Below are 27,866 nucleotides of genomic sequence, written 5' to 3'. Positions count from 1 at the left end.
AGAGAGCGAGAGAGAAATGAGGCTGGATAATTAGGAAAAGCAGGCGGTATTCCCACAGGGAAAGAGCAGCAAACTCTGCACATGCAGTTATTCGCACCATCCCTCTGTCTCTTTAAGAGCTCCGAGAAGGAGTGTGTGTTCGCTGTGTGTGCGTGTGCGTGGGGGAGGGGTATTGGCTGGGGTGGAACAGTCCTGTAATGAGCAGATTTTAGAGAGAGAGAGAGCAAAAAACAAGAGAGGACAGATGACTTGGTGGAATCGGGACATTACAACAACAATCCAGATTTAGGTGAGCGTTGGCATGGAGAAGACAAAGGGGAAAGGACAGGAATAATATCCGCCTCTGATTTTTGCATCCCTCATCTTCACTGGAGAGAGTCGCCTGGATCCCGGCCGAGCAGAGGAGAGGAAAAGGGGGAAGAAGAGCCGGGGAGATATTCACACTGCTTTATGTCCGCCAAGGCGTGTGTGCAGGGCTGAGTCCGTTTGATTGCTATGGATGTGTGTCTCTGAGCGTTAGCCTGGATTGCCTGTATCCAGGCCATGCTATAGAAAAATATCTTCAACTCCTCCAGTTTTTTTAAACATGGCGTATGAGTGCATCAGTATCCCTGTCCTGTATCCATCCCTGTGAGCTGGTGATGCAGGGATGTGAGGATGCTCTAATGTGTAATTGAGCCAAGCTCGCTCACTTGCTGCCACCGCCGCCACTCTGTGGGCCTGCGGGACTGCTGGAAAAGCCTAGGCCTCGCTTGTCTGGAGCGCCCTGCTGCACGGCCAAGGCGAAGGGCCTGTGAGGTTGCGTGGTGAGCAGGAAGGTGGAGGAGGAAGTGGAGGAGGAGGATGAGAAGCACTCTGAGCCCGCATGCCCATGGGAAGCAGCATGCACGGCAGCTGTGTACGTCACTCCAGACCCATCGCTGAGGCTCGGATTGCTTCTCCGTCATGAGGCAATGCTCCGTGGGCCCTGTCCTGCTGTTTCTAAAACACCCAGCTAGCGTTCCACATACTAAACTAAGCGGAGAGGAAGTTCGAGGCCCTGAACCTGTATGCTACCTGATTTAAACGAGGCCTCCACCCTCCTTGCTCCTTCTGAGTGAAACAGGCCCTTGTTTTTTTCTTTTTCTTGACGTTCTAAGGATTTGCCTAAACCTGTTTCATGCATGTCCACTGGAGGCAGGTTTGACTTTGATGACGGGGGGTCGTACTGCGGGGGGTGGGAGCAGGGTAAGGCCCATGGCCGAGGTGTCTGCACAGGACCCCAGGGTCAGGGTGAGTACGCTGGGGCCTGGAGTCACGGCTTCGAGGTCCTGGGCGTGTACACGTGGCCAAGTGGGAACAGCTATAAGGGCACCTGGGCACAGGGCAAGCGGCATGGCATCGGAGTGGAGACCAAGGGTCGCTGGGAATACAGAGGAGAGTGGACGCAGGGGTTCAAAGGTCGATATGGGCAGCTGGAGAGCACGGCCAGCGGGGCCCGGTACGAGGGGACATGGAGCAATGGGTTGCAGGATGGATATGGCACTGAAACCTATTCTGACGGAGGTAAGGAAGCTAAGAGCAGCTTATATCTACACAGATTTTCAGACCAGGTTAAAGAGCAGCTTGGTCCACTTTAGCTTCTCTGAATAAAACATTCCAGCTTGTTCCACAAACTAATTTTCAAGCTGCAAGTGGAGCAGCTTGCTTACGTTTTCATCTGCTTAGCTCCACTTTATCACATCTCCAATGTAGGTCACATAAATAACGTGTGGCTCACATCTATGAACACAGACAGGTTACTAAAGACTCCTACTGGGCACCACAGCAGAGGCCTAGGTGTTAAAAGGCTATATTTAGGATAATGTGCAATTGTAAAGTATTGATAGTGTACAGTGTGAGTGCAAAGCAGTGCAACGGTACAGCTGTACTCACAAGTTTACTTCCACTCATCATGGGCTCAAATTTCATGGTAAGTTGTGGCTTTTAATGATTTCTTCAAACTCTCCTTTTTCCTCGATTAAACACATTTTTAATGACTTAAAAAAACAAGATTAGGGTTCACAAGTTTAGTTATTTTGGAATTTCTCCAATCCACACAAAGTTACAAATACACTTCCACTAATATTTAGTTTAATGTCCCTTAGCAAATTGTACTTTGCAAAATCGGTAGCATTCATTTAAATTAGTTGTTTTTCTGGCACAGACCTGGCTTTCAAACACTGTCCTCGCTGAGATTGATCCTGTAGGAAGGCCATTCATGAAGCTTCCAAAACCAGTTTTCATGTTTGTTTGTGATCAGTGTCTTGTTGGAACTCCCAATTGTTTTGACTGCCAAGTTGCTGATTTGAGATGAAGTTGCTTGGTAATTCTCCTTTTCTGTTATTGTTCTATCCGCCCCGGAGCATGATGTTACCACCACCATGCTTGACAGTTGGTACAATTTTCTTAGGTTTGAAAGCCTCGCCTTTACTCCTCCAAACATGGCTCCTGTCAATGTGACCAAATGAAAGAGGCTTCAGTGTGAACAGGAACTCTGGTGTTTCAGTTCATGGTAGGCTTGAGCCTTGGTGGTTCCTGGGTTAGCCTTTCAGAATCCCAAAGCCCCAACCTGAACTCTATTGAAAATTTTCGGACTATGTTTGAAAACTGGGTCCTTGCCAGGAAACCAACCACTTGAAACGAACCCTATTAATTCGGCCAAGAAGAGCAGTCAAATATCCAGTCAGAATTGCGCCAGGAGCTTGTTGATGGTTATCAAAAGCATCTGACTGAGGTGCAACTTGCTGAGGGACATTCAAACAATTATTAGTGGGGGTATATGTATTTATTTGAACCTATGTAGATTAGAGCAAACCCAAAAGAAATTCAAATTTGTGCACCCATTTTTTAAAATTTTTGATCATTAAAGACGTGCATTCATTCCAAGTGGGGAAAGCATGGTTCAAACAAATCATTGAAAAAGTTACCATGACATTTACGCCCATGATGACACAAAGTTCTGACCACAACTGTATGACACAGAGAAATCACTACAGAGGGAAATGAAACAATTACAAAGAGACACTAAAGAGCTGCAAAAAGAAATATACAAAGTAAATTGACCACAGCGAGACACTAAATGATCAAAACAAAACAAAAAATCCACTGGGAAATGAAAATCGGTAAAACAGTGACTCCTACCGACAAAGACACACGAAACCCCCAAAAATCCACAGAGACACAACTTGAAAACAAGGAGACACAAATTGACTTCAAAATGATACAAGGCAGCTACAAAAAGATATAAATTGACTACATAGTGGTGAAAATTGACCTCAAAGAAAAATTTAATCAGTATAAGGAGAAACAAGCTGACTACAAAAACCCCCCACACAAAAACAGAGAATATGAAGAGACAACCAAGAGCCATAAAGTGAGCACTTTTAAAAATGTTTCATCAAGAGATTTTAAAAAATTACTGTGAAAGACCTAAAATGTCAAAATAATGTACAAAAATGTGCAAAAGGACTAAAGAGGACAGAGGACACCAGAAGATATTGTGCTGACTGTCTGCCGGGCTCGCGCTGTGGAGGCTCTCCTGAGCAGCCTTTCTCTGAGATTTTAAGAGAACACAAACAGGCTTTAAAAACAGGACACCTCTAATATTAGAAATTAAGCCATTTTGAGTCGTGACTCCTGTTTAGACACACAGACTTATCAAAACACACCTTCACCCCTCTCCCCAGTGCCATGAAAGTCTCCATGGAAACATTGATACAGCAGGTCAACGTGTCACAAGAGACCAGCTCGCACGGCTCTCCTGCTCTGATTGGCTCGCTGCCGCTGTCATTTCCCTTTATTTCTGACTTTGGGGGGTTGTAATGTAGGCCGTTTGATCACCGATGGTAGCCCGCCTCCGAGCACCCAGATGATGGAGCGAGAGGTCAGTGAGCGATGCAGATGGAATAAAAGCACTGCGTGTGCGCGTGCGGGCTGAAGGTGGAGATTGTTTACCGGGAGGCGGTGGATCGTTTTTTTTACCGACTCCCTGCACGAGTGTGAAGGCTGCACGGGTTCATACGCCCTATTTTAACTGAAAAAGACTGCGTCACGCGACAGCTCTGCTCCTCTCTTCCGCTCACGTGGGAGACCACCGACAGATGAATATAGCACGCGCGAGCTGACACATTTTCCACAACCCAATAAATGTGCAGGTTTTCTCCATCAAAGACCCCCGCCCCCCAAATAAGACACACACATGAGAGAGGTTTACTGACAGAGCTGCCAACAGAGCAAGTGCTCATTAAAAACCATAACAGCCGCATTTGGCGTCCATAGCAGGCCACGAGCAGCCTCGTGCAAAAGCCGTCCTGTCCTGTTTCAGCACCGCGGACAGCTCCGATACTGAAATCCTTAAAAACCTCACGAAGAGCTCAGAGCTGAGCGGAAACAGCGTCAGAGCAGCGGGACACATGTACTCTGGAACAAAATAAAGATTTAAGACTGCGTGTGGCATTTGGGTGTTTGAAGACATGAGAATTGTCGTGGTCATAACCGAACTCCTCTCTGGGTGTGTTTACTTGAGTAAACTTGTTGTGTATGCACAGCGTTTTGCTCGCTTCATAATCAAAGAAAATGTTTTTTTAATTTATTTATTTTTTCAACATTTGTCACACTAACACATGAAAATAATCTGACACCAACAAGCACAACAATCGTACTATAAAATATTCAATAACATAGACATATTGGGTTTGTTTTTTTCAGTAACAATGCACAGCAACTTAACTGATTATGAAGCATTAATACTGTAACTACTAGCTTTTTTCATCTATATATCTATCCATAGCAAGTCTATCACACTGGACACTGGGCTGCTCTGCTAACATCAAAGGAAAAGAAATGATGTGATGCTCATGGTAGTTGGGTTACTCATGTGTCTCTCCACACATTTAAGGCTAGATTCACAGCGTGTGGTATCCCTCAGCGTCCCCACTGATCTGGAGCCCAAAGCAGTTGTTTGCTTTGCCTAGTGGCAAGCAGCACCTTTTGTATTTTAAAAGCAAATAGGTTAAAAAATGCTGCCCTCTAATCTATTGAGCAGAACTGAGTTCAGCCTATTGGTGGAGCTCTCCTCAGCAGTCCCAGTTTCTTATGTGGTCCCTTAGGAAAATTAATGGTCCTCCCTTGTCTTTGCCAATAGTGGAAATCAATGTTTTGTTTATGTATTGATTTTTGTTTCTTTCATTTTCATTTCACCTAGTTTGAATGAACAAACCCAATATTGGGGGGTTGATATTATTCTAAGAGCAGCTTCTAAGTGCATGTTAGTACCCATATTGGGTGCTAACTCACTCATTGTCACTGGGACATCTATGGCACTGACACAGGCCTATTCTGGAAATGAGCAACAGCTTTCTAGACATGGAAACAGCCAGCTAAAAGCACAGATAGAAAGACCCAGAGACTATTGGTAAATGGCCTGTATTTGTATAGCACTTTTCTAGTCCCTAAGGACCCCAAAGCGCTTTACACAACCAGTCATCCACCCATTCACACACACATCTACACACTGGTGATGGCAGCTACATTGTAGCCACAGCCACCCTGGGGCGCACTGACAGAGGCGAGGCTGCCGGACACTGGCGCCACCACCAGTAGGCAACATCTGACCACCACCAGTAGGCAACGGGTGAAGTGTCTTGCCCAAGGACACAACGACCGAGACTGTCCAAGCCGGGGCTCAAACCAGCAACCTTCCGATTACAACTCTTGAGCCACGATCGACTCAAGATTGGCCGTATAGAAATGAAATGGACAAAGTCATGTGACCAGACATCACAGACTGATTAGCGACGTCTCATTATGAAGCCCTGAGCTGACCGTTTTCACCACTGCTGTCTTGGTGTTGTGAAGCCAGATGTGATGAGTAAGGAGTAGATGTGACTGCGAAGCAACTTGTGATTGGCAGGTCAGCAGCTAATGAGCATACTCTGGATACCTACCCTCCTTTCTAACTCTAATAATGACCAGAATTTATGAAATGAACTTCATGTGTGCCACGTGGCATGTTTACGTCAGACATTAAATAGAGTTTCTAAACCAAGAGTTAATGAGCCGTTGGTGCAGATAGTGTTTTTGAAGAGAGGACCCAAAAGCAGACACTTGAAGACAGAACTTGATCTTAACAAAAGGCAGGTTGTTTATTAAAGATAGAAGATCAGACAAGGATAGAAAATAAAAGACAAAAGGCAATGAAGGCATATGCTAGACTGGGAAAACCTACTAAGGACAAGACACGTGGAGGAAAGTGAACTGAAGTTCCGGCAAAGGACAAAGGGGAAGTGATGCAATAAATACACAGACCGGTGATTATGAAAGTGGAGAGAGCCGCGAAACTCAAGTGGAACAAATTCAACACAGAGACAAGGGAAGCAAAACTAAACACAAGCACATGACACAAGGACTATCAAAATAAGACAGGAAACACACTGACACTGACAAGCACTCAAGGATTGGTCAGGCTGAATTAATCAGCCACTCTAAAAACTGAATCTCGACTCTTTTTTTCAGTTTTGGACTACTGTGTGTAGAAAACAGGTGACCCATCTTTAATTTTTCTTTCACACACAGAATTTTCAATCCTTAAAATTCACTACTTGCAGTCTTGGTTGTGGCTGGCTTGCTAGGTTGATGACTAGCTGTGATCAGAAGCAGCTGGAGCAGTACCTACTAAACCCAATCTGCAACAGAGAACAGACAGCTATTAAAAGGCTGACTGCAACATAAACCTCTCCAGCTTTATAATCAGGAATGAGTCCTACTGTAAGTGAAACTAACACGCTGGTAAGTTTCCTTCCCAGAAACATGAAACTTTAGATTTACTTCACCCTTTGCTCTGATCACCTCAGGGATTTGAGGAGAGGATGCTGACCTCTCCTTAGAGCAGACCTGCTTTGGTTGGAGGCTGCTCTCAGGAGTTTGCCCTCTTCCAGGAGGTCTGGACATCAACTGGAGCTGATTTTTTGTTCTTGGTGTAGACAGAGAGGAGCATAGTGAGAGAGGAGGCTTGACATATATAAACCTTTATGGCTGATTTCAGAGCAACAGCAACCCCCTCGTTGTATCATAATATGCTGGCTTGTCTTCTGCTCACCTCCTCCACCTAACTTGCCAAATCCTCAACAGCTCAGGCATAAAGATTCCTCCACTACAGCTTTTCCTGTTTTTACAGAGTACATATGTGTATTTTCTGCAGACTGGGAGAAGCCAAAAAACAAGTGTTATTTATGGTTTATTTCAAGTGTTTCTATTATTTTAATGCCATTTCACTTTGCTTCAAGTTAGCACTGCTGTGTTTTAAAGATTTTATTCTTGGCAGCGTGTAGTTTTCACACAAAGATGCACAAACACATCACATATTAGATCGGATGCTGAGCAGCCTCCTCACATTATGGAATATTTTCTACACTTCCATCCACATGAGGCAGGGATGGCATTTTTAGACTGACATACAGATGCAAATTAGTATGCAAAGCTCTGGTGTGCTCACAGTGAGTCCAGACACATCTTTGTCAAGCTTTAATTTTATGGCAGATTTATTTGTACCTTGTTGAAAACGTTCATAAACAGTCAACACAGAAACTAAATATATGTGGCATTTCTCAGAAGTGTCAGTGTTGTCATACACGTCACCAGGACTTTTCCTGTTTCAGAATGAAAGACGTTAGTTGCCATTTCTGACAGACAGCTGTGCATTTTCCTGTTGCATTTCTGACTACTTGCTGACAAAAATTAGCAAAATGCTTGGGTAAAAACCCCAATCAATTAAACTGCGACTGCATTCTTTCTAATACCCAGTGGAGGGAAACTACCTTTCCCTTTGACCTTTAACATTGCTAACACATGTGAATCGGCCTTAAACACAGAACAACGTTACCTATGAGGCTGATGCACGAGGCGACTGGCTGATTACATTTGAAGGGAATTTGCTTAAATTAACTTAACTCCTAACCCTGTGCTATGTGAGTATGTGAAGTTTGGGGTTTGACATCTTCTGAAAACTTGGCAGTTTGACAATTTAGAAGTGGACGGGAGCCCTCTGACCAGTTCTCAGTAATCCATCCTGTTGTGCCTAAAATTAGCCCTGCACACCAACTTTGCTACTCAGTGAGCACTTTGAGTTTGCAAAGACCTTCCACTGAGTAATGCAAAGACCATTTTGGCAATTACTGTATAACAGTTAGCATACATTAGTGTATTCCTCATGCATGCTACTCTCCTGTTTGGTCCATTGAGAATTCAATTAATGATCTAACTAATGAATGAATTTACACATAGATATGGCGATCGTGGCTCAAGAGTTAGGAGTTCGCCTTGTAATTGGAAGGTTGCCGGTTCGAGCCCCGGCTTAGACAGTCTCGGTCGTTGTGTCCTTGGGCAAGACACTTCACCTGTTGCCTACTGGTGGTGGTCAGAGGGCCCGGTGGCGCCAGTGTCCGGCAGCCTCGCCTCTGTCAGTGCGCCCCAGGGTGGCTGTGGTTACAATGTAGCTTGCCATCACCAGTGTGCGAATGTGTGTGTGAATGGGTGGATGACTGGATATGTAAAGCGCTTTGGGGTCCTTAGGGACTAGTAAAGCGCTATATAAATACAGGCCATTTACCATTTACCATATTTGGACACTCAAATAAAATGCAGTTCTTATGTCTGACTCGTGCTGTGTCTGTCTGTCTTTCAGGAACCTACCAAGGCCAGTGGCTGGGAGGGATGCGCCACGGCTATGGTGTGCGACAGAGTGTGCCGTACGGCATGGCAGCTGTCATCCTCTTCCCTCTGCGAACATCTATAAACTCTCTCCGCTCTGAGCACAGCCATGGCCCTCCTGCTGTGCTGGAGGATGGCACTGCCACCACGCCTACAGATGGGGTGGTGGCCGGACTGGCTGGGAGCCCAGTGGGCCGGGGTGGGTTTGCTCTTGTGGCACCGAGTGAGGCCGAACGGCAGAGGAAGAGAAAAGGCCGCTTTCGGCAGTCTATCCTAAGTGGCCTGAAGCTTCGGCGCTCTGAGTCCAAAAGTTCTCTAGCCAGTCAGCTCAGCAAGCAGAGCTCCTTCTGCAGCGAGGCCGGCATGAGCACCGTCAGCTCTGCTGCATCTGACATCCACTCCAACACCAGTGAGAGTGAACAGGGCGCTCCTGTGGATGCCACTGTCACTGAGATGTATGCTGGAGAGTGGAGGAGTGACCAGAGAGCTGGCTGGGGCGTGAGCAGGCGCTCAGATGGCCTGCATTATGCAGGCGAATGGGCGGGCAACAAGAGGCACGGATATGGCTGCACCACCTTCCCCGATGGCACCAAGGAGGAGGGAAAATACAAGCAGAATGTGCTGGTGAGCGGAAAACGCAAGAACCTGATCCCCCTGAGGGCCAGTAAAATCCGAGAGAAGGTGGACCGAGCTGTGGAAGCTGCGGAGAAGGCCGCGGACATCGCCAAGCAGAAAGCAGAGATTGCTGTGTCGAGGTTAGATCTTCCAGTATTCTGGTCACCGCTTCGTAGGAATAATTTGAACGTATCTCGTTAGATAGAGCTGGTGACACACCTCTGCGCACCCAGCAAGATTAAGCAACATTAAATCCTCTGAAGTCTAAGACATCACTGGTGACGACCCTCGGTCCAAAGCCTAATCGTCGCCCTTTGTTTGACAAAACTAGCTTTTTTGGAGAAATCATTTTTGATGAGTGTCAGTGTGTTGTACAATAATCATTGTCTTTGTCCCCTGATTACCGGGGGATGATTTCTTTTAAATGAGCTAGCGTTAGACCTCACAAATTTGGGATTCAAATCTGGTCAAATACCTTCCCCAGAGACGTGAATAAAAGAACAAGTGGTATATTACAAACTATGGTGTGCTTTGCATTACTAACCAATTATCTGTTCCTGTGTGGTGGGGTAGTGCTTTATATTGTCTATATTGTTTCATAGGGAGCCACAGCACATATTTAGCCCTTCAAAGGCTAATCAAACTACGTTTTTTTAACTGCAAACTTTTTGAGAGACAGTCATGCATTCTTTTCGATAAAACATATTTTTTGCAGTCTCGTATGAAAGTTTCACTTAGATATTACAAATACCTGGATATTGTTTAGGAGAACATTTTTATTACTTCATAGATACAAAGTAATTTATCTTAAAATACACACACGTTTTGACTTTGCTGTTTCTGCCTGTTCTGTTCAGGATGAGCCACGCTCGTGGGAAGGCAGAGGCTGCAGAAGGTGTGGCGCAGAAAGCCACGGAGGAGTGTCGACTGGCTCGGATAGCTGCCAAAGAGCTTTCACCCTCCTTTCACATCTATGGCAATGGTTAGTAGGTGCACAAGTGTCAGTACATTAAATGTAACAAATGTAGCAAAGCACTATGTGCGAATCAGTCTGTTTACCATTTACCAAAACTAACCAACAGGGTCTGCAGCAAGTAACAGGTAGCTAGATGATGTTAGCTTAAGCTAATTTCACACTTTACATGTTCTTGTTATGATCCTGCTTTCACAAATGAGTTATATGATATGTAGCATGCATAAATAAGAGCTAAATGCTAACTAGCTTAGCTTAGATGAGTGGCCTCCCCCATCTGATGGACGACTGGTTTCTGAGGCCCTGTTGTGAAGCCGCAAAATGAGTGTTTCTCAATATGACCGGTATGACCTCAGATGTGTGCCTGTGCTCACGGAGGTCAAGACAGAAAGACATTTTTCCACAGACCTCTATAGAACTGGAAACCATAAAAAACGCAATTTTAGCATTGCAAAAGGAAAGAAGAAAAAAAGCAGTTTTTTGTAGTAAATGCTGTAAATGAATTTGTCATTTGGCAAATTATGCAGTCAATTAATGGTAGAAATTGACTGCTTAGATATTATGTATATGGTATATTTTATCTCAATTTTAAAGCCATAAACAAACTATTTGTTTATGGAGGCAAAATAAATAGGGGGCAGGGATAGCTCAGTAGGTAGCGTGGTTGCCCCATGATCGGAAGGTCGGGGGTTCGATTCCCCTTAACAGCTACCCTGAGGTACCCCTGAGCAAGGTACCGTCCCTACACACTGCTCCCCGGGCGCCCAATGGCTGCCCACTGCTTCACTGAGTGAATGGGTTAAATGCAGAGAGCAATTTCCCCACGGGGCTCAATAAAGTACAATAATGTACACTTTCTAATTAACCTATAAAGATAAAACAAAGGTATAACAACCTTTCTATTTGTTTTTTGCCTTCAGGCTTTTCTCTTAGCTTCACTGATTCTATAGTACTCTGTATTTTTTAGATTTTCCACAGAAATTTGTTTGAGATAATTATGAGTCATAGCTAAAGGATTCAAATGCACTAATTTTCTTAAAATCTACATGCAAAAGTACGCCTACTGGAACCTTTACAGATTAATAAAGTAAGTGTGAATTTGCTTTTAAGCATAGGCCCAGTGTTACACACATTTTAATCTCATAATAAACTACAAAGGATTAGCCTGTAAGAATTCAAATTAAATCAAGTATATTCACTTTCATAATCCTCTCTAAGCTGGCAGCACGAGGCTCCGTTTGTTTGCAGCTCTTCTCCTCCTTTTGTGTGCCGATGACACTCAAACATACTCGCGCTGTAGGCTTTGCTCTGGGTGCCAAATCACCTCACTGGTGCTGTTCTCCTGTTTTCATAGGGCTCGAATGTCAGCGGCCCAAACACCAGGGCACCAAGGACAAAGACCATGAGGTCATCTCCACAGGAACAGACAGTCCGGAGCTGTGCACTCCTGACACCACGCCACCTGTGATAACACCTGATCTCAGCCCCGTGCTGAGCGTACCCACCTCACCTCCCCACAGTCCACTCAAACACACCCATCGCCCCAGGAATGCTTGCTTCATGCGCCAGAGCGCCGTGGACGATCAGGGCGGGGCTGAGATCCAGGTGCTGGTAGAAGGGCGGGGGGTGGATCTGCCGAGGGGCGGGGCTAACAATTGGAGCGACGACATGTATCCGGATCGAGCGTGTAGCAGTCGCTCCACTACGCCCTCCCTTCTGGAAGAGCAGGAGGGACAACTAAATGGCCACGAACAAGCCCCTTTGTCCAACCACAAGCCACGGGAGAAATCCATTTCCAATCACAAGCCCCGGGACCACGCTTCCTCCTACAGAGCCTGGGAGCATTCCTTGTCCAACCAAAAGCTCTCCAAGCACGCCTCTTCCAATCACAAGTCAAGAGACTACTCATCGTCCAATCACAAAACATGGGATCATTCGTCCACCAATCACAAAACCTGCGAGCATGTCTCTTCCAACTACAAGCCACAGGTGCACATTTTATCCAATCACAAGGCCTTGGATCACAACATGTCCAATCACAAGACTTCTGAGCATGCTTCTTCCAATCACAAGCCCCAAGAATATATCTTGTCCAATCACAATGCCAAGGACCACGTCTCTTCTTCTTGTTACAATCCTCGAGAGCATGTCTACTCCAACCACCATCCAAAGCAGCACAACCACTCCAACCACAAGCTTAACGAGCACGCTGTAATCGACCAAAGGCTAGACGGCCACACCGGGGGCTGGACTGCTGAAAGCACCCTTAGGTGGAGCCCCGCCCACTCGCGCCTCACAGAGCAGGACGAGGAGAAGATGAATGACTATACAGTCGACATGAGGCTGCACTGTCCGGACTCGCAGACTTCTCGGGGGCTGGGACAAGAGTCCCCGGCCCCCAAGAACAACAGGCTGCGATCCAGAAGCCTTCGACCGGTCAGAGAAGGATCCATGGACTCTGTACAGATGCTGGACAACCTGAATGTGGGGGCAGAGCTGGAGGAGTGGCCACTGCACAGGGACCTCACCCTCTCCCCACCTCTAAAGTCTCAGCCCATCACTCTGGAGCAGGAAGGAGAGCAATTCACCCTCAAATCAAACTCAGTGAGTCTGCAGTGCTCTGTCAGGCTAACAGTTCATTTTTTAACACATAATAACATAATGTTTGCTGTTACCACAACACACTGATAAAAAAAAGAAAGAAAAAGAGCTGTGTGATAAGACCTACATATTTCAGTTAAATGCAACAAAACTAGTGTAGAGTTAATACACTGAACAAAAATATAAACGCAACACTTTTGTTTTTGCTCCCATTCCCCATGGGATGGACGTAGAGACCTAAAATTCATTCCAGATACACAATATAACCATCCCTCCCAAACAGTGGTCACAAATCAGTCCAAATGTGTGGTAGTGGGCACATCTGCTATATTGAGATAATCCATCCCACCTCACAGGTGTGCCACATCAGGATGCTGATCTGACATCATGAGTAGTGCACAGGTGTACCTCAGACTGCCCACAACAAAAGGCCACCCTGGAATGTGCAGTTTTGTCTCACAGCAAAATGCCACAGATGCCACAAGCAATGAGGGAGCGTGCAATTGGCATGCTGACAGCAGGAATGTCAACCAGATCTGTCGCCCGTGCATTGAATGTTCATTTCTCAACCATAAGCCGTCTCCACAGGCGTTTCAGAGAATATGGCAGCACATCCAACCGGCCTCACAACCGCAGACCTCGTGTAACCACACCAGCCCAGGACCTCCACATCCAGCAGGTTCACCTCCAAGATCGTCTGAGACCAGCCACCCAGACAGCTGCTGGAACAATTGGTTTGCACAACCAAACAATTTCTGCACAAACTGTCAGAAACCGTCTCAGGGACGCTCAACTGCATGCCCGTCGTCCTCATCGGGGTCTTGACCTGACTCCAGCTCGTCGCCGTAACAGACTTGTGTGGGCAAATGCTCACATCCAATGGCGTCTGGCACGTTGGAGAGGTGTGCGCTTCACGGATGAATCATGGTTCACATTGTTCAGGGCAGATGGCAGCTGGGAATGTCCCAGTTCTTGTATGGCCAGCATACTCACCGGACATGTCACCCATTGAGCATGTTCGGGATGTGCTTGACCGGCGTATACGACAGCGTGTACCAGTTCCCACGAATATCCAACAACCTCGCACAGCCATTGAAGTGGAGTGGACCAACATTCCACAGGCCACAATTGACAATCTGATAGACTCCATGCGACGATGTGTTGCACTGCATGAGGCAAATGGTGGTCACACCAGATACTGACCGGTTCTGGGTCCCCAGACCCCCAATAGCGCAAAAAACTGCACATTCCAGGGTGGCCTTTTGTTGTGGGCAGTCTGAGGTACACCTGTGCACTACTCATGATGTCAGATCAGCATCCTGATGTGGCACACCTGTGAGGTGGGATGGATTATCTCAATATAGCAGACGTGCCCACTACCACACATTTGGACTGATTTGTGACCACTGTTTGGGAGGGATGGTTATATTGTGTATCTGGAATGAATTTTAGGTCTCTACGTCCATCCCATGGGGAATGGGAGCAGTAACAAAAGTGTTGCGTTTATATTTTTGTTCAGTGTATTTAAAGGAAGAGCTATGTGTTTACCAAAACTTCACGTTTTAGTCACAGTGCCTCAATGATAAAAATCAAATGATTTTTCAGATTAAAAGACTTTTAGTTCACAAAATGCCAAGATGTATTAGACAGGAAATTTTAAAACAACTCAAGAAAAATCATTTTTCTCAGTGTTAGACGACAGTGGGATATGAAAGTCACTGCTGAATCATCAGCACAGCAGATAAACGTCTGTCTTGAAATTATTAAGAGCATAAAAAGAAGACGATTGGACTTCCTGAAGTTTTTTGGAGACGTTTCACTTCCTTTCTAGCTTTTCAAGCTCTTAAGACTCGGGGTGACCGAGAACCTGCACAGACGCCTGTGTTGGAAAATATCTATCACTGTGATAAGAATCAAAGGTACGAAACTATCACAATTAACTCCACAATGTTACATTTTCAATTTTTACACTGAACAAAGGAACTTTCAATGGACAGATTACTGATCCAAGAGCTTCCCTAAAACTGCTAACATGTGGTGTTACTGCATGCAGAGATTCAAAAATGCAACAATCGAAAAAAAACAGCATCTCAACAAAAAGGTATAAACTAACCAAAAGATTCCTAAAACAATTACGGAAAGACTCAAAACGAGCACAAAGTGAAACTGAATACTCACAGATTCACAAAACAACAAAAGGAAATGAAAAAAAAATAACTCAAAAGGATCTCAAGACTGAAAAATGTCTGAAAACAACTACAAAGATTCTGTATGAAGGCAAAATATGAATACTCTCAAAACCAAAACAAAAAGGGGTAAACCACCTTCAGCTGACTCAGGTCTGTAGCTGTGAGATTAGCTAAGAAACTCCTGGGTCTAGCCTAAAATTTTCCCACTACACAATTCAAAAGTCCATCACCACAAAGGGTCTAAAATGGAACCGAAATCCAGAAGTGCTCTGGTTTTAGAAGTATTTCCTCATTTCTGTTCCCATATAAATGCATTCTTTACACAGTGTCTTCAGTACAAGACTTTCCTGCATCAGTCATGGTGGACGATTGTAAGAATGACACCAAGGAGCCAGAGTCTGTAATGTGTCCACTAGATGACACACTCGTTGTTATTGCCTTCTTATTCCATAGGTAGACGTGGACACGTGTGGGGTGGGCATTATCATGAGGAAGTTGTGTTTACAAAAATCATGAATTTTACATGTAGTTTGCACCAGTGCGGTCTAAGCGTGCCCTGTGATGGGCCAAAGTTGTCTGGTGATCAGTACATAGTTAACTTTGTTAACAAGCCTTAAAATAATCAGCATAACATCAAGTTACCAAGTATTCTTTTTGAGTTTCACAAAAACACTTCGGTATTAGGGTATTACTTTTGTAATTCTTCAAATTTCAGGTTTTTTTGGGCGGGGTTTTCTTCTTCCTCTTACAGAGTGCATGCTTACATAAGATAGTTTAGCATGTTAACTTTCAACAGATGTTAGGAAAACCATAAACACAACTAGTTGAAGAATAAGTAACTAAACCTCCTTGTGTTTTGAGTGTATGTAGGAAAAAAAAAGTTAAGTCACTGCGGACTCCTCTGTGGGCTGGCAACAACATGGACCTTCATTTTCACTCCCGAGGCATAATATACTGACGATTGGTCACCTAGTGTAAAATGTTACGCTTTGGGAGTGAGAACGTGCTGTCACTTTATGTCACTCGGACCCAAGCAGACTCACGGACGCAGAAAATATAATCGAGACTCACATCTGTTACGTTATTTTGCCCAGTTATTGTGCTCTTTAAGGCACCTGAGCAGAAAGTGCAGCCCAACTCTAACCTCTAACCTGTTTGTTGATAGCCTGGTGGGTTACTCAGATGTCCATTGTTAAATCTTGACCAGAGTCTGAGTGTCTGTGTTTGTGTTTCCACTGAGATCGTTGGTGCTGTAACTGGACTAATTGCTTTTTTCTCTCTTCTCTTGTCTCCTAGGGCTCCAGCTCTATTCTGGTGGTTATGGTCATTTTACTCAATATTGGAGTAGCCATTCTTTTCATTCACTTCTTTATTTAAGCTTATACAGGTATGATCTACTAAGACTTATTGATAACTACGGTATATTATATGATTACTTAATGAGATGGACGTTCTGTCTATTCGACTGGAGCCCGCAGCCCGAGTGAAGGACACAGCAGAGCCTTTCTATTGTTGCTACTGTCTTTTTCACCTCTGTTGAAGCCCATTTCAGTTTCTACAAAGACACCATTTCTTTTCAAATGCTTATTTTGACTTTCATTCAATATAACTTCCATAGAACGTCCACATGATAAAAGGCGGTTGAATTAGAGTCACGAGAAAGAAAGAAAATGCAGCTTTAGACGAGCGTGTTGTTTCGGGCTCACGTGCACGGATGCCCGTCGCTGACAGATCAGTGGACTGGAGATGGCACAGGCAGCGTTGCCCATTTTTTAAAATCAGTCTAGAAAAGAATATAGCAACCCATGTTCCTGGTTATCATGAGAAACACACTCAGTCCTAAGCCCCCTTTTGCCTTTGAACCTTTTTCCTTTCCTTCAAATCCATCAGTCTCTATTCGCACTATGCGCTACAGAACTATGCTGCAAGAGTAGATCCATTTTAAAGGGCTCCGTCATTATTCTTTTCTCTTTTTCCCCTCTACTACATAAACACGCAACCATTGCATGAGGCTGTGTGAGATTTTAAAAAGTGCATTTTTCTATCCCTTTAACATCACTGTTCTGTCTTCATTTGTGCGCACTTCATCCTGATGGTCACCTCTCGATTGTCAGACACTTCACATTCAACCAAAATCACAGAGTATGACCAAATCATATTTGATTTGCGAAATCAAATGCCAGCGACCAACACATGCCAAGCCCTCCTGGTCTAATCCGAGAGGAACTTTCTGAATTCATTACAAGTAAAGTGGAACCACATAAACACACGTTTGCGTGCATAATAAACCGAACAAAAAGAAAAAGAAAAAAAAACACATTTAACTGCTGACATACTGAGGAGGTATCAGCCTTGCCCCTTTGTACAGCCTTGAGACTGTTATGTTATAATCACTAATTCTAATATATAAGTGTATGTGTCATTATTCTTCAAGTTTGTTACTTTTTGCAGTTTGCAAGACAGAGAGAATGCTGAGTGCCTCGTATTTATTCATTTTGGTTCTCAAATTGATTTAAAAGCCAACCCTAGATCAAACACCCCACACGGGCAGGCTAAGAGGAGACAAATAACCTTGAAAATTAAAAAAAAGCGATCCCCATCCTTCGGCCCTCCACACAATCAGCCCTTCCCTCTTCACCCTGAAATGGCATGCACTGTTTTGTCTCTCTCTCCCAGTCGCCCCTTTTGGACCAGTCGAAAAGGGGAAAATGGGGTTTCTACGGTGTCATTTCCAGAAAACTGTTTTTTTTTTGAGACCGGATGAGATTTTTGTTTCCAGCATGTTTGTTTAGCCTGCTCAATCTGGTGTCAGTTTGTGAATTTCTCCCTCTTGTCTCTCTTATCCAGCAACACAAGGCTACGTGAGACATGGAGAGCAGTGTAAAATAAACGCTAGCTTTTAACTCTCAGTGGATACTGAAATGTCCCGAGTTTATGAATGATATAAAAGAAACTCTCTGCTACTGTATGTTTTATACTTCGCACCCAGTGGCATCATCATGTTGTGACATCATTGCATGCCCGAGCATGCTCTTTCTTACTCTTTGGTTTATGAGGTTGTTTCAAAGTTAATGTGGAGAAAATAATGAAATGTTTGAAATTAAAGAGCTTGGTGTGGTTATTACTGAAAGTAATTTCATCTACAGCCCATACTACAGCCAGTACAGACTACATGTTGAGCAGGAAGTCTAAAAGCTATCTGCCCTGCACTTTATGTCAAACTCATTTTACATGGTTTTACACATACAGCCCTCTTTGGCCTTGTGTGAAGTGGACCAGTGCAACTTCCCTTTCTGTCAGTATATAAGAAAAAGAAGTGCAACTTTCCCATGTGGTAAAGAAAGACTGCTGTAATATATGAACGCAATCTGTCAACATGACTCTTTGGACTTAAATTGGAAGGACTAAATGTGTAAAATATAGAAATATATCACTGAATTGTTTTGGTGTCGTATCAATGGCAATAGGGAGGCCTTTAACTGTAGGAAAAGCTCTAAAACTTGTGAAAATACAGTTAAAAGTCTAACATGTCCACATTTTCCGAAGCCATCCATTGAGCCAGATTGGAGTCTTTGCTGGCCCAAATCTGGCCCCCGGGCCTTATGTTTGACGCCCCATTACTAAAATTCCAGTTCCTCCAGTGGCCACCTATAGACAATCCCCATAGACATGAATGTTAAAATGCCCAACTTTACAGCAGAAAAAAACATGTTTAGAGTCTAGAACAGTGTCAGTCTATAGAGTTCATATCCTCATCAATGCCAACTGCGTGTGGGGCAATTTAAGGATAACTCACCTCTTTAAAGAATATTACAGCTGTAACCTTTGGCATGGCGGCTCTGACAAGTTGGTGTATTTTGTCTGACTACTAAAAGACCAACACGTTCTCCTTAATGCCATGTTATGCACAAAGTGTCCTCTGGTGTTGTTGTCCTGATGCAACTGCTGCAGCATTATTGTCTGCCATGAGAAGTCTTCTCCATTTCTGAGCCCACGGTTGGACCTTAGAGGTGAAGCAGTGAATTAAGCTGCAGGTATAAAAGCCTTATATAAGCCTTTGGTTTAAATTTGATTGGGAGACACTTTTATTTTTTCACTTTTACTTACTACTTTGCTACGGCTGGGGAAACCTGCAGTCAGATGAGACTGAAGTAGTCACACAGATGAGTGACGAAACATTTCTCCCACTTAAAACACTCCAGATGAACAGAATCTGCTTTTTGAGGTACTACTTTAACTTTGCTCATCTGTTAGCAAGAGCTTTGTTAGGCTTAGCCATTAAAAGGTAAGTGGTTAAGTTTAAGAGAAGACCAGATTCTAGTGTAAAATGCACTGTCATACAACAGTAACACTTTTGAAAGTGTCAAATTGAAACAGCCAAATTTGTCATGCCCTGGGGATGCAAATGGGCTGAAAAGACACTGAAGAATCAGTGTTACAGTTTATTGATTGAGTTTTAAGCTTTTGTATTTTTAATTTTTTTTCTAGTTAATATTAACATTCCATTAATATGACAGTAAGTAATGCTAGTTGGGTTAGTTAGCTAGCTAGTCTGATAACCTCCCAACTCAACCCGCTCATCCAAATGTGGTGAAAGAAAAATGCAACCAAATTCCATAGTTCAAAGCTGTAGGAGCACAGGTGGTGATATTTATTATACAATTGGTGAAATATAATGGAAAACCCAGCATTTAACAGAACCATTAGCCTATACGGCTATCCAGTTTGCTATCACTGTATTGGATCAGTTAAAGTAAAAAGGTCATATGATAATGGTGGGTGATATAATAAAAAGTTTTTAAAACAATGATTTTGAATGATAATGAGCTCAAAGTCAGTACAAAAAATGTTAAGTCTAAAGCTCCAGCAACACTTATCTTTATGTGGAGCAAGTTTTTGTTTTGTATTTGGCCCAAATGAAGCTTATGCAGCCTATTTATTTAATTTAATTTAATTTAATTTATAAAATTATAAAATTATTCAGTTTTTTTAATTACATTTTGCTATGAAAATGTTAAATAACTGATTAATTGAAACAGGGAATAGTCTGTGAAAATACATTATATAAGGCACAAACAGTTTGTGTTGTTCTAACAGACTTGAACGTTAATAATTGGTGTGTCCACTTTGAGGCTTCGCCACAGTCTGAACCTGAAACCTCTCCAGTTATTTCTTTTAGTTGTCTTCAGGAATATTTCTCCAGTCTTTCTGATGTACATTCGAAGCATTCGTATTTGGATGCTGGTCGACTCTTGTCAGGAACCCCCCCAAAACAACCAAATTCCATAGCTCAAGGCTTCAAAGCTCCCACACCGCTTCCACGGTGTTGAAGGACGGGTGGCTGAAATGACACAGTCTCCATCATGTTTTATAGAAGGTGGAGACAGTCATACCTCTCTCCTGACCTCCTCTAAACAATGTAATGATTTAAATTAAAAGTTGGATTCCTTACTCCACAAAACCTATTGCCAACAATTTCCAGTCCAGTTCTTATATAATGTGGCATAACTCACTCTTTTCTTGCCACTTCACTTCCTTCAGATTGCTTCCTGACAGCCATGCTTCCAGTGAGCCGCCTATATCCAAAGAAACAGTTTGAAAAGTGCTTAAGGAAGCTGAAGCCCATGTTAAAAAGTCTGCCACCTTTGAACTAAAATACATGATCTTTTTCAGTTTTGATAAAAGGACACTATGGGCTCAAAATGTGGTCATAAATATTTTGTACTTGTAAATCAGTTTCGTATGTGTAAAAAGAATTTGTGTGTGCGTAACAAAGATTTGTGCGTGTAAAAAAGATTTGTATGTGTAAAAAGAATTTGTGTGTGTTTAAAAAAGATTTGTGTGTGTAAAAAAGATTTGTGCGTGGACTTAGCCAAAAAAAACCCTGCAAGTTACAAGTACGAATTTTGACCCTATTTTTCTTCCTTTCATTTGATTGGTCAATGTTATGTCAATCACAAATGTAACAATCCAATCAGAGAACAGATGGGTTTGGCTGTCAGAGGGGCGCTTTTTTGAACTGCTGGTCCTTGAAGGGTGATACAGTTTGAAGCTGGAGGATCTCTATATAAATATCTGATAGCAGTTAGGTCCTCTAACTTTCAGTAGCTGTTGAAAGGAAAAAGTTGTGGTATATCAGTGGTTAGAAATACCATTATTACTTTAGGATTAGTTTAACACAAAGTCAGGGCTGACCCGGGACCATTGCTGTGAGTCACAGTGCGCAGCATAAAAGTCATTTCACATCGGACGCAGGATGTGCTGCTAATGCTAACTGCTAACTAAAAGCAAAGGATCCAGAATTTGTTGCTGGCTGCTGGGCTCTGTGGGTTTTTGCAGCAGCTCTACCTGTACTAGATGCACCTGCTCCTTGTCGTTTCTATCTCTGACTTTATGTCCTCTACAAGAGTTTCTGTTTTTCTTGCTAGTTCTTCAAATGTTCAATAAAAACATGTATGCTAATTCATAACGAAGAAAGCTTTGTAATGAAGACTGTCATTTCCAAAACACTGCCCGCCCCCACCCCGCGGTCCGCAGCGCTGTTGAAAAGGCTGTGGAAGTCCCTGTATTAAACACGTAGACCTGTGACACAAAAATCACCAAACTCGGACGACCACAGACTGTTTTCCTTCGTGGTGATGAAGGAAAACGCTGGGTTGGCATGAAAACAGGCATTTATTCCCTTCAAAGACCTGCAGTTCAAAAAAAGTGCCCCTCCGACAGCCAAACCCATCTGTTCTCTGATTGGATTGTTACATTTGTGATTGACATGACATTCACCAATCAGATGAAAGGAAGAAAAATGGGGTCAAAATTCGTATTTGTAACTTTCAGGGGTTTTTTTTGTCTAAGTCCACACACAAATCTTTTTTACACATACAAATATTTTTTACGCACACACAAATTTTTTTTACACATACAAATCCTGATTTACAAGTACAAAATATTTATGACCACATTTTGAGCCCATAGGACACAGAAGGTGATAATTCTGTGCTGCATGCGGATCTCACCATGATGCCGAGGAACCCATTAAACTCATCGTTATAACAATGTTTATCTTCCTCTTTGGTGGTAATAAAGAGCATATTTTACTAAATAAACAGAATGCTTCTCCCATCTGTCTATTTATCTATCCAGACAGACAGGTTTTTCCCCCACGTTAGAAATAAAACTGTGGATTCTAATTTTTAAAAATACTTGAGAAAATGTAGAATGTAAAAAAAGGAAGGCTGCCTCTCGCTTCCTGTGACACACAGAAACATGTTCTTCCTGTTGGTGAGTGAACAATATCAACAATGTTGAAAAATATGAATACATTGTTATTAAAATTGTTGCCTTTAACATTGATTTTGGGCAACGGTGCTTTTTTGGGGAAGACATTAAGTGAAATGAGCTTTATATTAGACAAAAGTATCGCTGCTGAGAATTTCACCTAACTTGTGCGGTTTTGTCTGTCGGTTGAAAACGATGGTATCAGTTGAGACTGTGGGGGTTCATGGTGTACACGACAGAGCTGATGAGACAGAGTACACAGTTGAAACACTCCCCCTACTGTCAAAACGAGGAAGTAGACTTTCTGATACGTTAACAACACCTTTTAGCTTTGTGGTGGATTGTAAACTCTTCCAACAATCAGCGAGAGTTATTTTATCTCCACCGGAGCTCGTTTTGGTTCCTCGGTGCTTCTCTAACATAGTATCGCAGTAACAGCGACGACAGCTCGCTGCGTGGCGGTTTCCGGTGTCCGTCCGTCTGCTAGAGGATGGCGTCCGACTTCAACCGCATCCCTACCACCGCTGGTCCTCCGAGTCCAGAAAACACCGACGGTTTTCGACCAGAGGCCGAAGACGGCCGTGAAAAGCAATGCTAAGCAGCTCAAGTAAGTTATCGTGAATTCATTTTTTTCTGAATGCGATTTTTTTTCTTTGCAAACGTGCGAGACTCCGCTGCAGGAGGCGGATTTCCTCCCGCAGCTTCGGGGAGGCCTAGTTTGATATTGGTCCTGCATACAGTGAAGGTTCATATCAAATGTTAGACCAGTATAAACGCTATTGTGGCCTGTCATGAAGCGGCATTTTGAAGCCAAAAAATATAGCTTAAAGCCCGTGGTACTTGAGTCGCTTTTGCAATGTTTGACTTACGACACGATATGCAGTTTATGACCAAGAAATATGGGAAGTTAGAGTGGTTTTCTAGTGAAAGAAAACCGGTATTATTTGCTAAGGAAGTCCAGTTGTTTAGTGTCGTTAGCTGTTACTAGTGGTTAGCTGTTAGCTTTCGCAATTGACAAGCTAACGTCGGGTAGCAAGCTACTCCCTGGAACCGAGGGGAAAAAAATAATGAAATACGTTGTAAGAAAGCGTTTATTTTCAGGACCAAGTAGACAAAACCTTGACTCGTAAACCACTTGCATTTAAAACATACCTGTAATTGGAAAAACTCGTCTGTTAATTTCCCGAGTTACGTTTCAGGAATTAGACCGAACCAAATAATTGTGGTTATGGTAATGCTCAAAGCTAGCTTAGCTGAGGGTTTTAGGGTTTTCTGGAGAAGTACATACATGCACTCTACATCTGCATTAGCTAACTAAATGTACGAAGTACTTTGACTTCTGTCTCTAGTATAAGTATGGGTCAAGTTTTAGGCCTCAAATTTGGGGTATTTTTCAGTTTTTCCTCACCACAGTCTAAACCTGAAATTCAGGCAGGTTTGTATTACTTTCTTGTAGCCAATAGTAAGTTTTGTAAATTGTTGTCGATATTGAGTGTTACATACTGTGGTAACTGCATGCTTTAATATTTTACACTCCCTTTTGTGTGTTCGCTGGCCAATCATACTTAAATCTATGTTCTTCTATCCAAACAGGTTTTCTCTCCTAGTCTCAGAGGACACGTGTAAACAGAGATACTGCACTGAGCTCTTGTCAGTGAGCTCATTTCCATTTTTGAAAACCACATCCACCATTCTCTCAGTTTGGGACTGAAATTCCCCTGTCATCTCCCGAGTGCTGAGCCCTTGCATGCGAAGTGGAAGATGACGGAGGCGTGGCAACAGCAACAGCATGCAGTGGCTCCACCCTCTGTTGTGCACACGCTTCCCCAAGGGACTGACAACCCTCTGGGTTGCGCTGTGTATGGAGTCGTCCTGCAGCCAGACACCTCCCTGCAGCAGCCCCAGCATGGCCAGCAGCATGCTGTTCAAGCTCAGCAGCCTTCGCTGCAGGTAGGGGGCGAGAGAGGGCACAAGTGCGGAGCCTGTGGCCACGACATATCTCACCTGGCCAACCCCCATGAGCACCAGTGTATGGTAACTCAAGACAGATCCTTCCAGTGCACGCAGTGCATGAAGATCTTCAGTCAGGCGACAGACCTTTTAGAGCATCAGTGTGTGCAGGTGGAACAGAAGCCTTTTGTGTGTGGTGTATGTAAGATGGGTTTCTCATTACTCACCTCCTTGGCTCAGCATCACAACTCACATGGCAACGGAAACAATCCAATGAAATGTTCCATCTGTGAGAAAACCTACCGGCCGGGTTCTGGGAACGCAACCCCCACCTCGTCAGCTGCCAACCCTCAGCAGCCCTCCACCGGGGAGACATCCGGTGGAGGCGCAGCAATCAGTGCCTCGTCTCCTCCTGCATTTGAGGCTTCTGCACCAGACAGGCCATATAAGTGCTCCGTGTGCCACAAGTCCTTTCGCCATTTGTCAGAGTTGACACGTCACGAAAGAATACACACTGGCGAAAAGCCATACAAATGTGACACGTGCGATAAAAGCTTCAGTCAGTCTTCACACCTGGCACACCACCAGCGTACGCACAGCTCAGAGAGACCATATAAATGTGCTGTATGCGAGAAGAGCTTTAAACACCGCTCCCACCTCGTGCGGCACATGTACGCTCATTCAGGCGAGCACCTTTTCAAGTGCAATTTGTGCGAGATGCACTTTAAGGAGTCATCCGAGCTTCTGCATCATCAATGCCAGCCAGAAGGCGAGAGGCCTTTCCGCTGTGGGTCATGTGGAAAGAGCTTTAAGCGGCCGTCTGACCTGCGACAACACGAGCGCACCCACTCTGAGGAGCGACCTTTCCAGTGCGAGGAGTGCCAGATGAGCTTCAAACAGCAGTATGCACTCGTTCGCCACCGTCGCACTCACAAGAACCCAGCTGACCGCCCTTTCAAGTGCAACCTCTGCGATAAGGGCTTTCTCCAGCCATCCCACCTGCTGTACCACCAGCAGGTTCATGGCATGGAAAGCCTCTTTAAGTGCGCCTCCTGCCAGAAGTCGTTCAGTCAGTCGGGAGAACTTTTGCGGCACAAATGCGGCGGCGAAGTGGAGAAACCCTACAAGTGCGATGTGTGCGGCAAAGGTTACAAAAAGAATTCAACGCTGCAGCGCCACCAGAACTCTCACTGCACAGAGAAGCCGCTAAAGTGCTCGCTATGCGACAAGCGTTTCGTGTCATCCTCAGAGTTCGTCCAGCACCGCTGTGACCCGACTCGAGAGAAGCCGCTCAAATGCCCCGACTGTGAAAAGCGCTTCAGGTATTCGTCCGAGTTGCAACGCCATCGCCGCGTTCACACGGGGGAGAAGCCCTTCAAATGCGCAAACTGCGACAAGAGCTTCAAGCAGCGTGAGCACCTGGCCAAGCACCAGAGTGTGCACTCGCGTGAGACGCAGTTTAAGTGCGTGTGGTGTGGCGAGCGTTTTGTTGACCTCACAGCCCTGCAGGAGCACACGGTCCAGCACACCGCAGAGGGCGAGAGTTTTCCTGAAGCTCCCTGCATCCCGTGAGCTGAGCTGCTGCCAAGCCCTGGGCAGGAAATGTGCCAGCCTCCACTTGCTCATTTGTATTTTAGAACATGCCCCCATTAACTATGAGTTTTAGCATCAGTAATGTTAAGACTTGATCAGTAATGTTAAGACTTGATTCATCCTCTGAGTAAAAGGTAAATCGCCAGAGGGGGTTAGGCTCCCTCTTCTCCTTTCCTTTTTTTTTTTTTTTAATGTAAGAGAAAGATGTGTAATGTCAAACGTGGAAAGATCTTGATTTTGTTTAATACTGTGTGGAACCTTATCCTGTGGTTGCATGTGGTCGTCTGTTTTGTACCCGTTTGATTCTGTTAAGAAAGATGGCAGGAAAGTCCCGATAGTTGTTTCCAGTACATGTGTAGGCTCCTCTGCAATCCGTGTGCCTTCATTTTCTGTTGTTTGTTTTTTCTGTTTTCTTTTCGTTAATTTTTTTTTAAAATCAATCAATCATTTTGTGGTGTTTAATTTTATGTCCAGTATAGCGCAAAGAAAAGTCCTCCCTTCCAGCAGTTGGCTTGAGCTGCAGTATCTTTTCACATGCTAGGTCTTAGGTAGTATCATCTGTTTGTGCATGAATATTTATCACACTTTAATATCACTGTTGTATTATAGGTTTGATTTATTTAGAAAAACATCCAAGAAGAAGGAAAAAAATACAAGTGGATTGTGAAAATGTATAGCCAGTGTCCTATGAAATGTGTGTTGTTGCATCTTTGTATTAAAACAGATGACATGTAGGTAACTAACCTATACCTATTATGTCATACGAACACTTGACATGTGCAATAGAACATGCACAATGTAATATTTATGACTACTGATTAATGGCATAGTCTACTCTGTTATATTATAGATTGTGTGTATACGCTATGTAAACATTGAGAACTGTATAGTGCTTACGTTACCTGCTTTTCTATTTACTATGAATGAGCTTGCTGTATTTTGCAAGCACCTTAGTTCCATTTCCAGAAGGATGTTTAACCCAACAGGACTTCAAAGCATTATGTTGCTCACTTGCCACAAATTAGCTGCATTAGTTACTGTATGATAGATCTAACAAAAGTATTATTATTTTTATTGTTATTATTATTATTATTATTATTATTTTTCAAGAATTGGCCTTGTAATGTTTTCATGGGATTGTAGCCTCCCCTTGGTCCAGATCAGATGTTCAGCAGATTAATATGACTAGCCTCAAAGTTGCCACTTATGTGTTGGTTTGTACCAGGGATAAAGTTTAAAAAAAAAAAGTGTGTGTACCTTTAGTTTACTGTGTGGATTTCTATATTCTGTACAATCTTTGCAGTATATTTAAAAGAAGGATTTGGGAGTTTAAAAGATCACAAACTGGGATTAGCAATGGGAAAGTGAGATGGATGGATTGTGTGCCATGGTTAAAAGATCCTGGTGAGTCTGCTTCACGCTGCAGTATGGGATTAGCAATTGTAATGGAGCACTGATTTACACATATGGATATCAAATATAGGCTCCTGTTCATACTGTATACAGACAATTAAAATAAACCACCCTTATGACAGTTAAAGTGTACAGTGTTTTCATCAGCTGTATTATCAGGAGAATGAATGGATGATGATGATGAACGTTAAAGAGGATAGACATCAGGGATGGTGTGACCTTTCAAGCCAACCATACATAAGGCAGGTTAACGTACATTCTACTTATAATCAGAATTAATTGAATAAATACGGCAGCGTTTGAAAGGAGGTTAAGTGCTCAGAGTAGAAAAGCGCTATAAGAACCAGTCCATTTACCATAAAACTGAATCATAATATTCCAGCTCCAATGTAAACTGAATTTGCTTTGTACTGTCAAGTTTGCGTTGATGGGTGTACGTGGACATCGAGGTGAGTTTTTAGGGACAAAGGTGCAACTGTTACTAATTTATAATTGACCTGCTATTAAGACAGGAAAGCCTTTACAGTAGC

At 43.6% G+C, this 27,866-nt stretch overlaps 2 protein-coding genes across 2 annotated transcripts; both read left to right on the top strand.

Annotated features, from left to right (window-relative positions):
- Window positions 1-172: 172 nt before the first annotated feature.
- Window positions 173-18,210, top strand: jph3a (junctophilin 3a). The gene is made up of 5 exons (XM_026146249.2): window positions 173-1,545; window positions 8,702-9,482; window positions 10,200-10,324; window positions 11,670-12,919; window positions 16,402-18,210. Exons 1-5 carry the CDS (start codon window positions 1,164-1,166, stop codon window positions 16,480-16,482), a joined length of 2,619 nt encoding a protein of 872 aa, XP_026002034.1. The 5' UTR covers window positions 173-1,163; the 3' UTR covers window positions 16,483-18,210.
- Window positions 18,211-22,649: 4,439 nt separating this feature from the next.
- znf319a (zinc finger protein 319a) lies at window positions 22,650-27,457 on the top strand. Its single transcript, XM_026146370.2, has 2 exons — window positions 22,650-22,987; window positions 23,974-27,457. Exon 2 carries the CDS (start codon window positions 24,142-24,144, stop codon window positions 25,900-25,902), a length of 1,761 nt encoding a protein of 586 aa, XP_026002155.1. The 5' UTR covers window positions 22,650-22,987; window positions 23,974-24,141; the 3' UTR covers window positions 25,903-27,457.
- The last annotated feature ends 409 nt before the right edge of the window (window positions 27,458-27,866 follow it).

Source organism: Astatotilapia calliptera, chromosome 1 (assembly GCF_964374335.1).
Source record: "Astatotilapia calliptera chromosome 1, fAstCal68.1, whole genome shotgun sequence".
In the NCBI taxonomy this organism is placed as follows: Eukaryota; Metazoa; Chordata; class Actinopteri; order Cichliformes; family Cichlidae; genus Astatotilapia; species Astatotilapia calliptera.
The sequence above is the reverse complement of the archived record's forward strand: the minus strand, read 5'-3'. Positions and strand labels throughout refer to the sequence as shown.